This window comes from Monocercomonoides exilis (genome assembly GCF_001643675.1).
Source record: "Monocercomonoides exilis strain PA203 chromosome Unknown scaffold50-658552, whole genome shotgun sequence".
NCBI classification, from domain to species: domain Eukaryota; phylum Preaxostyla; order Oxymonadida; family Polymastigidae; genus Monocercomonoides; species Monocercomonoides exilis.
In genome coordinates this window covers 203792-218522 of record NW_027150595.1, presented here as the reverse complement: position 1 = coordinate 218522, position 14731 = coordinate 203792, and the positions used below count along the sequence as shown (strand labels likewise).

The 14731-nt window shown below is 33.5% G+C and overlaps 3 protein-coding genes across 3 annotated transcripts; all 3 read left to right on the top strand.

Annotated features, from left to right (window-relative positions):
- The first annotated feature begins 345 nt into the window (after positions 1 to 345).
- Positions 346 to 3041, top strand: MONOS_16040 (uncharacterized protein). Its single transcript, XM_067868949.1, has 5 exons — positions 346 to 683; positions 740 to 783; positions 842 to 936; positions 997 to 1541; positions 1668 to 3041. The coding sequence occupies exons 1-5, from the start codon at positions 676 to 678 to the stop codon at positions 2926 to 2928; spliced, it is 1953 nt and encodes a 650-aa protein (XP_067720904.1). The 5' UTR covers positions 346 to 675; the 3' UTR covers positions 2929 to 3041.
- A 2114-nt stretch (positions 3042 to 5155) lies between these two features.
- On the top strand, positions 5156 to 6281 carry MONOS_16041 (uncharacterized protein; the record flags this gene model as incomplete). Its single annotated transcript, XM_067868950.1, has 2 exons — positions 5156 to 5343; positions 5504 to 6281. The coding sequence occupies 2 exons, from the start codon at positions 5156 to 5158 to the stop codon at positions 6279 to 6281; spliced, it is 966 nt and encodes a 321-aa protein (XP_067720903.1).
- Positions 6282 to 11838: 5557 nt separating this feature from the next.
- On the top strand, positions 11839 to 12870 carry MONOS_10882 (uncharacterized protein; the record flags this gene model as incomplete). The annotated part of the gene is made up of 3 exons (XM_067863365.1): positions 11839 to 11955; positions 12020 to 12108; positions 12154 to 12870. 3 exons carry the CDS (start codon positions 11839 to 11841, stop codon positions 12779 to 12781), a joined length of 834 nt encoding a protein of 277 aa, XP_067720902.1. The 3' UTR covers positions 12782 to 12870.
- Positions 12871 to 14731: the final 1861 nt, after the last annotated feature.

Here is a 14731-nt window from a genome sequence, read left to right as displayed (position 1 = left end):
AAAGTGTTTTTTGACTGCTTAAAATTCAAAAATATCCTTTTTTAATTATTCTTTTCTTTTGAAGATTGAATGGTTTTATGTATTAAACTTCTATTTTCTATTTTCTTTCTTTCTTTCTTTCTTTCTTTCTTTCTTTCTCTTTCTCTTTCTCTTTCTCTTTCTTAATCAAATATGTTTAGAATGTATCTATCCTTTTTTAAAAGATTTCGCTTTCTTAATTTCAAAATCTCTCGTTTTTGTGAATAATCTTGCTGTAAAATGAATGTGAAGTGATTTTCTATGTGTTTTTGTGTAGAAAACTTTACCAATTTTTTTTCTTTGAAATGTATATAAATATTTAGTTACATGGTAAAATTATTTTTATGTTGAAATTATCATTCATATCTATTTAATTTTCGACTTTTCGAAAATTATGCATTTCCATTGAAAGTATAGGGTTTGTGATATATTTTGATATGTTGAACAGAATTTGAGTTTTACTGTTTTGTTTAACATTTAATATTAAATCAATTCATTTTTTTTTCGAAAATGTAAAATTTGTACGTCTGAAAAAAGTTTTCAGCAAATTTTTTTTTTGTTTTTTTTAAAGATGAATTTAGAAGAATGAAATTTGAAAATCATTAACAAAGTTCTTGCTTCAAACTGAAACTTGATCAAGAGAATAACTTTTGTTAAATGACAAAGTGTGAAGTTAAATATCTGTTATTTCGGTTGATTTAGTTTTATTTGTGGATTCTAGACCATCCCTTCGCACAAGAAAGAAGGTTAAATTGGATCCATCATGTTTGAATTCATATTCTTTGTTTTGAACGATCCTTTTTTATGAATTGTTTTTAATCAGATATTCAATATGATCCAATGATTACCACGAGAAATTTATTTGACGTAGCATCGTTGGATGTGGAAACTGATATCGTTGTTTATGTTGAGAAAAAGGTCTTTTTATTTCCCAAAATGTTATTAATAATAAAATTCCAATTTTTCAAAATTTTACAGTTTCTTTCTGTACGAAATCCAAATGTTTATACACGAAAAATATGGGGAAGTGGTCCATATGCAGATGATTCCGATCTTGTTGCTGTTTTAATGCATAGTGGTTTTTTCATGCCGAATTTTCCATATCCTGAAGAAATGAGTGGACTTCTAGTTACAGTTCACATTTCTGAACCTCTTCCAGAATATCCAGCCAGCGTTAGTTATTTTATTCGCACGCAAGATGGTGGGAATTTGGAAAAAGTCTCATTTTCATATTTTGTCACTGATGTGAAACAAGTTTTTCCTTCCACAATTGCTCCTCTTATGCAATTTGGGTTGTCTAACGATCCTTGGTTCGTTTATTCGCCATCTCTTCTTTCGAATGGTTATCTTGATCCTCTTCCGTTTGGCGATTCGCCAATTGACATGAACGAAAATGTTCAACATGAAGAAAATGAGAGGATTTCAAAGGCTGACACTGCTTATTTGCATGATAAGGTTCCATTTGGAGGTGTTTGGCAGCGATTTTTTGAGGAAACGATGCTTCTGGAGAATGACAGAGAACAGTATGCATACAATTTCAAAAAAAAAATACTGACAATGTTATTGTTATCATTATATTTATTTAATTTTATAATATTTTATTTGAATTCAACAAACAACAATATTATTTATTTATTTATTTATTTGAGATATGAATTAGGTGTTGATGTAGCGAATTTATCACTGGGAGATTTTATTCAATGTCTTCTTCGATGCGACGGAGACGCAGCAGCCGAAGCGATTTTGAGGAAGGAAGCAGAAAAGCTGAGAGAAAGTAGGATGAAAAGAGAAGGAGAAGGAATGAGAGAAGAAAAGGAAAAAAAGAGAGAAGAAGGGGAAGGAGAAGGGGAAGGAAAGAAAGGAAGGGAGAAAGAAAATGCTGAAGTGAAAGAAAAAAAGAGAGAGAAAGAAATAGAAAAGGAGAACAAGAAGGAGCCATCAATAGGAATGGATGTAGAAGAGGAAGTGAAAGTCAAAGAAGCAGAATCTGATATTCGAATGGAGAAAGAAGAAGATAAAAAAGAAGATAAAAAAGAAGATAAAAAAGAAGATAAAAAAGAAGAGAGAAAAGAAGGAAGGATGGAGGAAGACAAAGAAAGCAAAGAGAATTCTGAGAAAGCAGAAGATTCAGAAGCAACTGATTCGGCTGATGGTCTGTTTTGTGCGTCACCTTTTATTGCTCCACAACTTCGTGCTTCGAAGAAGAATTTTGCAGAAGGAGAGAAGGAAAAAGAGGTTTCTTCATCAATATCTTCTTCTTCTTCTTCTTCTTCATTGAAAGATGCTTCTTCAATGAATGCATTTTCCGAGCCCAAAATAACACCTTTCCATCCTTTTGTGCCTCCTCTTTCGTTTGTTCGTGTTTTAAACCCCCAAACGAGGGGATATGAAGCTGTTCGTCGTTTCTATAGTCTCCAAACTCGATCTTCTTCTTCCTCTTCTTCTTCTTCTTCTTCCTCTTCTTCCACTCTCCCATTTTCTCCCTCTCCTTCTGCTCATCCTTCTGATTCTGTTGCATCCATCGATAAGCAGAAAAGCATGAGAAATGGCAAAGAATTGATTGAAGAAGGAGAAGGAGGAGAAAAAGAAGAAGAAGAAGAAGGCAATTGCAATGCAATATTTTCATGTTGCAAAGAAGACACAAAAGGAGACACAAAAGGAAATAAAAAAGGAAGTACAAAAGGAAAATCAAAAGGAGACACACATATTTCACCGACTTCACTGACTTCTGAGGGAGTGGAGGTGGAGTTGTTAGCTCAAACTGTTGATTTTTGGTCTGTAGATTGGGTAATGAATGGAGTAGTGATTGAAGGAAAGTTCTATGAAGTGAAAAGAATGAAATTCGTGGAAAATGAAAAAATTACTAATTTGATTAAAAGCGAAAAAATGAAGGCTTTTCAAAAAGAGTAAGTTTCACTTCAATTATTTTTCTTTGAACTTCATTCAAATCGTTTTCTTTTTCTTTTTTTTTCATCATATTTTATTTTCACTTCAGTGATCCATTAAATATCTATGTCTATTCATACAGGGTGATTTTTAAACCCTAACTTTTTAAAAAACCCGAACTTTTTTTTGAGATTCATAAACACCAAAAAATATTCAACATCGAAGAAGTTTAAAACAACATCGAAAAACTTCAATTCAACATCAAAATTATTATCCAAAATCGAAAATGTTTAATTCATGATCGAAATATTTGAATAAATTTTGTAAATCAATGATCGTTGTTTTTTTTTTTTTTTTTTTTTTTTTTTTTTTTTTTTTTTTTTTTTTTTATGTAAATGATCAAAGTTAATTATTAATTTCAATCAGAAAAAAGTATTTTTGATGTATTTGTGGTGTTTTTTGTGTTCAATAGAGTGAATAAGAAAAAATTCATTATTTATTAACTCTTCACATGTACTCAGGAGACAAAAGATATTTTGCAAGAAACAAAATATACATGATCATTCTTTATCTTGTTTAACTCACAAAAAGACAGAAATCAATCTCATTTATTTGAAACGAAATGTTTTCGATTTCATTAATTGCATTTGAATTTGATATCATAAAACATTTTCAATTTTCAAAATAAGAAAAGGATGGATGGATATCAGTCTAAATCATTGAAAATAGTAATTCAAAATGAAAGAAAAGCATTTCCAACAATTTAACGTTTGTAATAACAACATTTGATTCAATATAATTTCCTTTGTTTTGACTTGAATTGAAATTCTGAACAAATTAATTACTTTTCCAATTTCGAAAAAATAATTTCAATTTTAATTTTAAGTTTTTTAATGTTGTTTTAAAATTTTTCGATTTTGAATAATTTTTTGTGTATCTCGACCAGTTAAAAACTAAAATTTATAATTGATAGGGCTATGATTTTTTCTTGATCATTTTTCTTGATCAAGACCTATTTCTTTTTTGTCATACTTTTTGCTTCACGCATGCCTGATGGAAAAAAAGAATAATAAGATCTGTGAGAAATGTATTAATTTCCTTATTCTGAATTTTTTTCAATATTTTTTGTTTTTAGAAAGAATCGAGGATTGAAATAATTTTTTGTTTTTATCATTGACTTTCTTCTTTTCCTGCGAATTTTTTTTTCCAAAAGTTTTAAGCTTTCATATAAGAGATTATTTTTCAAATCACATTTTTTTATTCATCATTTTCGATTCAAAAATTTTCTTTGAAAATCAGCGAATGAACACTGAAAAAAGAAAAGCCATTTTCAAGAGATCATCATCATCAATGTAGCTTAGACATTTGTTTTTGAAACAGTTGAGACGTATTTAGCACTTGAAAACAAAGTCTTTTCACAATGGCAAACAACCTTTGAATAATCAACACCCAGAAAAAAGTTGTGATTAAAAAAATAATCATCCAAATCAAATCCATGAAAATGATTATCCACTGGATAAAAAAGAAAAGAAGCAAGTATTTACAAGACGTTTGCTAACCTTTTGTTTCTTTGTGAATAAATGTTTTTCTTCTGCTGTTATATCTCTCAACACACCAATAAAATGGGGATAATTTTTTTCTTTTATGAAAAAAACAACAATTTGTTCAAAACTTTTCCCACAACCTTATCAAGAGAAATCTTTCATTCACGTGTTAAAAAAACATAGAAAATTTTCAGAATTGAGAAATATTAATAAATATTCAGAATAGTACAAAATTCATAAAGCAAAAAATATCGTCCCAAATCGCTGTGGATAGACGTATTGTTATTAGAATAATCCGAGTTAAATGTGAAAATTTTCCAAGCCTTATTGAACAAAATGTTAATCAGAAAGGAAATACAACTAATTTTTGAATCGTTCTATCAGTTATTAGACACACACCACAGGATTTGGAGCTTTTTTACAGACAAGAAATAAAATAAAACAATTCGTAGTTTTGTGAAACAATATTTTCCACAGAGAACGAACATTTAAACCTTTTATCTTCAGATTTTATTGATATCAACTTTATCCATCATGTCTCAAATCCACCAAAATACAACTTGACATTATTTGAAATTCCAAACTTTGCAATATGAAAAGATTCTGAAATGACTTTCACATCTTTTTAGCTCATGCTGAATACAGATCAGCCTTTCCATTGTGAGGGCAAAGAAGCGAAAATAAGAAAGTGACTGGGGTGTTTGATCATGGAATTCCGTTGTTTCCATGTGCGCTACGGAAACTATGGTGGGTATGTTGTGGTGCTTTTGGAGACATTTTCAGTTTTGAGAGTGGTTCCACTTCCTACTCTTGCCGAGCCTGTGGGCACGAATTCGTTGAGCAAGCGGATCTTTGCGGAGGCGGATGTGAATGCATTAACGTCGATCTACGATCAGTTTGACCCTTCACTGTAGATATGGTGATAGTCGCAGTCGAGGTGTGTGGTGGTGAAGCAGGATCACGAAGTGATGGGGTGAGGTGTTGCAGTATGTGAAGTGGAGGAGATTGAGGCAATGGTGGTAGAACTTGCGAGGAAGATTCTGGAGATGTGTCAGAAATAAGTGCAGAGGTGAAGGAGCTGATGGAACAGCTGGTGGAGATGAAGAAGAAGATAGAGCCCAACAAGGAGGAGTGGTGAGTGTGGATTGCGCACAGAAACTGGTGGTGTTGGGAATGCATGTTGCCCTGCTTTCTTCATTGTCCCCACTTTGCGTGAGAAGCAAACTGCTTGGAGGAGAAGATAAAAGGAGGGGATCTAAATCTGGGATCATCGAAAGATCTGAGAAGAACGAAGCTGTGGCTAATGGCGGTGGCATTAATGATATTTGTGGTGGTGAAGGAGGAGTGGAAGCAACTGTGCTGTTGAAGATAAACAAGATGGAAGAGGAAACGAAGATGCTGTTGGAGCTGTCGAAAGTGCAGGAACTGACGATAATTGAACAGAAGGCGCAATTCAAGTATCTGATTGAGAAGCAGCAGACAGCACTTGCGCAAAAGGAGAATGAGAAGAATAAAAAGAAGGTCTTATATGAAGAAATTGTGGGGAGGCAGGCTGGGCAAGCGAAGGAGGTGGAAGAGCAGGTGTTGCGGGGGGACATTGGCGGGGGCAGGGAAGGCGGGGCAGAGGAGAAAGGGGGGAGAGGGAGGGATGGGATGGGGAGGAGGAGGAGGAGTAACAGAAGCGGAGGGGGAGAATACGAGGAGGCAGAGGAGGGGGACATGGCAGAAGAAAGAGATGCAAGTGCAGTGCTTGGGATTCCGCTGTCGCTGCACGAGGATGCGAAGAGAGAGCAGGAGGACTGGATGTTAACTGCAACTTTAACAGTGGAATAGAAAGAGGCAGGGAAGGCAATTGTTGTTCAGTGGCTGGAAGAGAAGCAATCAGAGCAGAAGAAGGGCGAGACTGTGCGATGGGAAATGATCCACAATGAAAAGAAATTCCGGAAGTTTTTTGCGGATATGTGACTGACATGGAGGTTCATGTACAAGAAGTTCACCGTTGATAAGAAATCATTTCTATTGTTTTTCAACATCGTGCTGTCAAAGATGCGTTTTAGAATAAGATCTAGATGGTTCTTGTTGTGTTCAAATGATTGCAGTTGGAGAAAGCAAGGGCAAAGTCATCTGTGTTTCTCATATTTCAGTTGAATAACCACCATGCAGAAGCAGCGAAGCGGAAGGAGGCGATTAAAGCTCTGCATGATTTCATGTTTTGTTTTGATATGTATTCTTCTTCGTGTTTGTAATCGGGAGAAGCTTGCAGAAAGATCAAGTCTGTTCAAAGGGAATCTCTTCTGTGTATTTGCAATTTGCAGACTCCACAGGTGTCTGTTTTTTCGGAACTTTTTGGATTCATTTTATCTATCGACGTGCTGTCTGCCACCATTTGTTTCGGTGCTGGAGAGGTGTCAGTTCAACGACTTCTTCTTATTGTGTCTTGGGCTTCCTTATATGTGTAATGCAACTCACTGGAGAGTTCCTCTAACGTTGAAAGAATACAGAGTGATTACAAGGAGTGAAAGCAGAAACCGCAATGCACGGTGAGTGTGCTTTCTATAGCATCTGCGTGAAAATGGATGAGAGCATTGGTTGGGCTGAGGTGGTGAGTGGATGCTGTGCAGTTGGCTGTGGTGAAGAAAGAAGGGCAGAGGGCGCTGTTTCAAATGGTGCGGCTGCTCGTGGCATTGGTGGGGTTGCAGCTGAAGAGAAATGAGGAAGACGTGTCGATATGATTTGGGATGCTGCTGTGGGACGGGTAGTGAGTGTAAAGTTTCACGAGACGATGATATTGAAGATGGAGAAGGAATTATATCTTGCCAAGATTCATCAGTATCTGCTTCTTCAGAACATCGTTTAGATCTCCTAAAGAACATGGAATTGGTGATCAACAGCATGTTGCAGTTCTTTGATCCATGATTTGATGGGATTGATCATTTAACTTCTCATCAAACACTTTCATCAGTGTTGTCATCTTCATCGTTGCATTCTTCTTTTCCTTATTCTTTCTCTTTAATCTCCTGTTTCTTATCGCAGTCATTTTCATTCAAAGAAATGTTCGAATGAAATATATATATCTCAAATCTTGAGAAAGCATAATTTTCTTAAAAAACATTCGAAACAAAAAAGGCAGGAAACGATGAAGAAAAAGAATAAAAAAATGAGGAATAAGAAGAAAAAAAGGTTGATGATGACGACGAAAATAGTTTGAGAATTGTTTTTCTGTCAGATTGAATGGAATTTAATAAAAACATTCAATTTTCCCCAAAAGAGATCAGGAGAAGAGATGGTATCATCAGTCATGGAACTGAAAGCGAAGAAAAGACAATAGCTGGAGAAAACAGACCCAGATGATGTGAAATTATAAAAATGACAGTTATCCGAGGAAATTCAATCAGTGATACTCACACATTGTTGACATTTAACTGGAGAACATGAGCAGATGATAAAGGAACAATAGCAAATCGAACTATCATGGAGGCTTCGCGAAAACAGCAGACTTAGAAAGAAAAGAGTTGAGCAGCCTCCTGTTTTAACATGATAAGTTCCATTCTTCTCAAATACACTTGGGTTATTAAGATTCACTTATTCTGAGCCATGCACAAAAGCAAGTTCCTGTTGAAACTGCAATGAGAGAAACATTGGCTGCTTCTAATTCTGTTTGGATAGTTGCACTCACACCACTTTGTCCACATATCACAACAGCGTTGGTTTCGATATCTTCACTTCTTATTTCTGTTATTATTACTGTAAATATCTGGACTTCTTTTGCACAGCCTGGAATAAGTGGAGTTAAACAATGGCTGATAGTATTTCACGGATCGCTTTCATTGATTCCACATGAAAAAATGCCTTTGGAATTTGATTGTGCTGCAGTTGAAAAATCAAATGTGGTTCGTCCACCAACATTATCAAGCTATTCACTTTTGTCAATAACAGAGTTGCATTTTGAGCTAACTCTGTTTGGTGTTTGTCTGTTAAAATAACATCTTATGTGAATGTTGTTTGATGAAAAGTTTTGAAAAAGAATGTCATGTCTGCCTTTCACACATGGGTTATTGTGGAAAAAACAACAGAAAAATAAAAATTCCTTTATAAACTGCAACAATTTATAAGCCAACAGCATCTCCTACTATCATCGAAAAGCAGTTGCAGAATGGGGAGTAAAACATTTAGACTTTGTCCAAAAAATTCCAATGCTCAATTGCACCACCCGTGCCATCAGATGAACTATTACGCCTGTTGTTTTCAAAAAAAGGAACTCACAACGCATTGCTTTTGTTTTTGAACAACTTCTTGATTAAAACAAATTCCTCCTCCATTGTCTCCAGAAGAGTAATTTTGAAAGGAGAAATCATCAACAACTGGTTAAGTGTGAATATCTTCTGCCATGATTCCTGCATCACTAAAGTGTGTTGTTGCTGCAACCGAACTTTGGGTGAATGTTGAATGAAGCACAGTGTGTTTAGCAATTTTGAAGACAAATATTCCCCCACCTTTTGTGGAAGAAGCATTGCTGCTTGTGAATGAAGAATTCTCAACTGACAGAATAGCATTTGAATAATCTTGCACATGAGGTACGCCTCCTTGTGGTGATGAACAGTCAACCCATTCAAACAAAAAAAATGATTGGCTTTTTGTTGCATCCATTCATTCTGTTTAATAATGAACATTTTTAATCTTCAAGCTTAATGAGAAGTATTTTTCATTTGAATTGCTCGAACAAAAAAAAAAAAAAAAAAAAAAAAAAAAAAAAAAAAAAAAAAAAAAAAAACGATGTCTTAGAAAAGAACAAAATTGGATTAAAAGCTTATTTCAAAAAAAATTTTTTAATTTCCTAAAAAAACAGCAAATAAGTTATATTATTTGATATTAACACTAAAAACACAAGAGAATAACATGAATATTTGCTTTGAATTACTGTATGTTTTTTGCAAAATATATATTTTCACAGAATAAAATTAGCTTCCTAACTAATTGCAAAATTTCCCAAAATTTTTCAAAAGTTCCATGGACAACTTCAAAATTATTGGATAATTTCAAAATAACCCAATAATTTTGAAATTTTTGTAATTTCACGATTCATCCAATTATTCTTGAAAACTCATTTTTCAATTGTGAATATAATTTTTATTAACTAATTTTATTTTATTCAGATATTTTTCAACTCATTCTTGAACTATTAATTTTTTTCTCTTTCTTTCTTTCTTTCTTTCTTTCTCCAATGGTATGATTCTCTTTCTTCAGAATTGTTAGGTTCTCGCTCTTTCTCCTCTTTTTGTTATTCTTTCCTCCATTTCCCCTCAGTGCAACTTTTCTTTTCCACAATCATTTTTCCTTATTTTCCAGTCCATTGCTCCATCTTCTCTCCTTTTTCTCTTCTCCTTTTGGAAATCCTCCAATTTTTGATCCCAATTCAAAGTTTCGAAAATCCTTTTCACATTTTATTCATCCAATTCTGTTAGTTGCATCAAAAGTGTGAGTCTTGTCATAAAGTCTTCCAGTTGCATGTTTCCATCAAACCATTCTGGAAATGACAATGAGTAATGGCAAATCACAAAAAAAGTTGGATGCTTTTTGAATGTGAATGCTCAGCCAGCTCATCTACTCCGACAAAAGAGTCGCTTCTGTTAAATACCCTCAACAAACGAGCCAAACAAACTGCTTTTTCTCCCTTTTAAGCTCATGTCAAGCATTGTTATGCTGTGGTTCATACAAAACAGATGGCAAAAGTAACGAATGTTATTGTTGAATGCAATCCAAACAAGAATAATCTCAAAACTTCTGGTTCTTTTGCTAAATAAAAAAAAAGATTTCTTTCCTGTCATTCCTGTTCGTGGCCAATCTCTATTCATTCAAAGAGTAGCTTTAAAGAAAAATGAATGAAATAAAAAAAAACAAACCATCTTTTTGACCTCGAAATCTTTTCCCATCTCCAATGGATTGGTAATTATCAGCCCAGCTGGCTTCCTTGTTCTCCAAAATTGCCTCTTGTCACAAAAAAAAAAACAGACAACTGGATAACAAATGGTTGGTAAAGAACATCATCGAAAGCAGAGAATCCATTGTGGAGCTGGCCGTGATATCAGATGAAAACACATATTCTCCAAATTAACACCTTTACAAAGCCCAATTCAACTGCAAGTATTTGTTGATAGATTTCCAACTTGCTTCGTTCAAAATGCAAACGCGATTGTTGTTGAGGCCTGCTGAGTGCTTCGTTCAACTCGCTTCCTCCATTGTCCAACCCCTCAATTCCCTTTCCTTTTCCACAAAGCCAACACTCTACCAAAAAAAACCATATAAAGCAAGTCCTGCGCAATAGTTATGCCAAGTGTACTGTATTTTCCACAAAATGAACAAGCTGTTCAATTCAATCTTTCTAGCATTTTAATCGCTTTTTTTCTGCATCTTGCTTGAGTTATTTTTCATTCAAAATATCGCAGACGATGTTGCCTCATATATTTTGCGATTTTTAACCAAGTTCAAATTTCACTCTGGTTTTCTCCACCAATTCACTTTTCGCAAACAATCGATGCAAACAGCCACTCGCTTCTCCATCTGTAAGCAAAATTCCTATTCTTCTGTGGGGATATAACTCGCATGGTTGCATCTGTAGTTGTATGCACAAGCAGCTCAAACATGCTCTGACTGTAGCAAATCACCAATTTAAAAAAAATAACTTTATAAATTATAGGTTGGTCACCCTTACTTATTTGCGCGAAAATTGATTTTTTTAATATTAAGATTTGCTTGTTTTGATGCAAAAATCTTTGATGGCAAAAGAGGTTTCGAATCCTGTGTTGTTTAAAAATTTTTGATTTGATGTTTTTAATTCTTTTAATTCGAATATTCAACGAATATTTCGAAAACGAATTTATAAACTGTTTTGAATTCATTTTGCGATTTCACAGTCACCTTCAAAAAAGCAAATATTTCTGGGTTTGCAAAATGTTATAAGAAATTGTTGGTTTTAAAAATAAATGCTTCTTTTTTCTCTTTTGATTTTTCACATTTTTTAGAGAAACTTTCACAGTTGGAACAATTCACTGAAGCAGAACAGAAACAGAAAATTGAAGAAATGAATAAAGAAGTTGATGGAATGAATAAAGAAGAATTCGAATCAATTTTAAACGAAGAAACATTCGACAAAATAGAAAAAATGATTGAAGAAAAGAAAATGTCAATGGAGAATGCAATTTTGCTGCTGAAGCATATTGGATATTGCAAGGTGATGAAAAATGTTTGGAATTTATGCTTTGATTCGTCTTCGCTAGGTGAAAGATTTAAGAAGATGGTAATTGAAGAAGAAAAGAAAGAAGAAAAGAATGAAAAGCTTTTTTCTGACCTTTGCGAATGTTTTGTTTTTCTGAATGGTTGCATAAATTCGAAAATGCTTTGCGTATGCGTGCCTTGCCTCCTGAAAGCTGCTTCTGTCAAAGATGAAAGCGAGGAAGTTCAAACAGAAGTGGAAATAGCATTGATGGCTTTGAGTGATATGGGATTTTTTGTATGAGCACTTCTAGTTCCTTTATTTATGTTATTGAATTTTTTCTCCTCTTATTTTTAAAAAGGAAATTGGACAAGAACTATATTTGAAGGAAATTACAGAAATCGTCAAACATCAGCAAAAACACAGAAATCTCACAAAACTTGCCTATCAGTGTGCTTGGCAATTTTTAATATACAGATTCTTCAATGATTACAGCTTGGAAGATACAATTACGGCTGAGCTGCATTTTGGAAGAGAAGCAGCAAGAGAATTGGAAGAGCTAGCAAGATGCATTGACTGGAAGAAAAAAGAAGAAATGAACAAAGAAGAAACGAAAGAAGAATTTGCATTGATGAGATGGCTGAAAACATGTGAAATGTATTTTCTCAGTTGTCGATTGTGGAATGAAGAAAATGTTGAGCTAATCAATAGCATTGTTCATTTATATCGAGCAGCAAAAGGGAATAATGGAGTAATTTGCAATCGATGCATTCACTTCTTGAGAAATGCATCAGACAATAGAGTTGTGAAAGTTGAAGACTTGTTGAAAGGAGGAGCAGTTGATACTGTTTTGGAGGGGATGCAGCAACCAACGTTGGATGACAATGTGATGAGAAATTGCTTGTATTTCTTTTTGAATGTTTCAAAAAGATTGAAAAGGAAGACAGATGATGAATTGGAAGAAGTTAAAGGAAAAGAGTTGAACAGGAAGGTTTTTGAAAAGCTGGAGGAAGAAGGATACGAAGATGCCATCACCAGCTTTCATAAAATATTTGAATTTCTCAACCAAAAATATTATGATGATTTATCTTTGAGTATTTCAGATTATCTTGTGAATGTTTGAGGAAATTCATTGTATTTTGTCACTCTTTATTTTCAGTTTTCTCATTTTTCATTCATTTCACAAAACGATACAAAAATTAATTTTCATATGTTTGCTTAAAGTGATTTTTTATCCAGATTCATCAAAATGAAGCGAAGAAATATCAACAAAAAAATTGACATATTTTTCAAAATTACAAAAAAAATACCTTTGGATATTTTCACGCCACCTGGTGCTAAGCCTGCCCCCTTTCAATTTCGCTAAACGCATTCAATTTTGTTGAATTATTTATTTATTTCTTCATGTTTACTTCAATTAAATCAAGAGAATATTTGTATGTAATGAAATGACTGATTTGAAATGCTCTCCAGTTGTTAATAAATTGTTTAGTATTCATCTTCAAATCAACTTTGAACTATTCATTTTCCACAGTTGCAAGTTCTGAGAAAAGCACAAACATTATTCACTTGTTTTTCTTTATTGATCTCAACATTTCGCGGTTCCAAACTTTTTTATTATAAAAAGAAAGATAGATAGAAAGAAACTACGACGACAAAGAAGAATAATATTTTTTGCGAAATTCAATTATCTATTTTGCTGAAAGATGGTGAGACTGCTGTTTGAATTGCATTTTCCTTTTCCAATTTTCTTCTTTCATCAATGTGGCTTTCTCCACTTGTATTATTGTTGATAATTTTAAAGATTATCTTTATCTTTTTCTGTTTAATTTCTCTTTTTTTCTTCATCTGAAGAAGAGCTTGACAAAAGAATGTAGAATTCTTTTCGAGAATAACTTGTTTTCAAAGTTGAAGAAGTCGATGAAACATTTGATTTTTCAATTTCTTTTAACATTCATCCAAGATATTCAAGATGCTTTTTAGTATCTTTAAGTTGTTTTTATTAAATCAAAGCTGTCCAAATCTTCAATAATTGCTGATAAATGTGATTTGTAATCAAAAGGCGTTGAAAAAGAACTCGATATGTTAGATGAAGTGAATTTTGTCAAGTTAGAAAATTCTTCAAAATTAATGTTAAAAGTTTTAGATGAAACTGGGATTCTTTGCGTTTAAATTGGAGAAAAGTTACCGAAAAGTTCTTCAGTAACTCTTCAGATTAAGGATGAAGATTCTCTTTTTATGGAAATGCTCCATTAGGTGCTCCACTTAATCAAAGTTGAGAACAGGAGCTGTGGCAACAGGCTTTACTAACATCTTTATGAATGCTGCTTTAATATATGAAGGAACGTGAGCAGCTGACAAGGCTTCAGGAAGAACTTCTGCGAGTTGTGTTCGATAAGAAGAGAGGGAGAATGGAGATGGAATAACAAATTTGTTGTTCAATGTTGATTTCAGTCGAGATAAAACATATGAGTCACTCGGTCAAAGGAAGTGCCTCATATTGGGCAGGAATCGTTTCTGAAAGATGTTGTTTTTTTCTCCGGCTTTAATTACAAACACATCATTGTGTGTTGAATGATTATCCATCAACAGAAAGGCGTGATAAGAGCTGGTTGGTTTGATTTTCTCTGAGATTAATGGAATCCAACAATTGATCAAGATATATTTAAATAATTTTTTTGCAATACACCCAGAAGAGGAATAAATATAGCAGATATCAAAAGATGAAAGAGAAGATGTTTTTTTCTGGAGGGTTTTCTTAGGATATTGAAGAAAACGAGGAAACGAAAATTCATTTGGGTCATTATTTATGAAAAGTCGCAAACGTTTAATTGATCTGAAAATCAGATCGATAATGATCAGAAAATGTTGATCATTCCTTTTCCATCACATTTTGTAAAAAATTATTCTGTTGAGTTTTGTCACATATCCCCAAATACTGCGTTTCATTAAAACAAATTTCTTCTATTTTTTTAACTGTTAAATCACATCAATGTTATTAGGGTCAGTAATTTATCGGGACCTTTTTTTTTAACGGTGCCTAAATTTTTAAATAGAAAACTAAAATTCCCAC

Coding starts and splice junctions, on each gene's coding strand:
- MONOS_16040 (XM_067868949.1), top strand. Junction 784..841: donor GGTTAAATTGGATCCATCAT/GTTTGAATTCAT, acceptor GTTTTTAATCAG/ATATTCAATATGATCCAATG. Junction 937..996: donor TTGTTTATGTTGAGAAAAAG/GTCTTTTTATTT, acceptor AAAATTTTACAG/TTTCTTTCTGTACGAAATCC.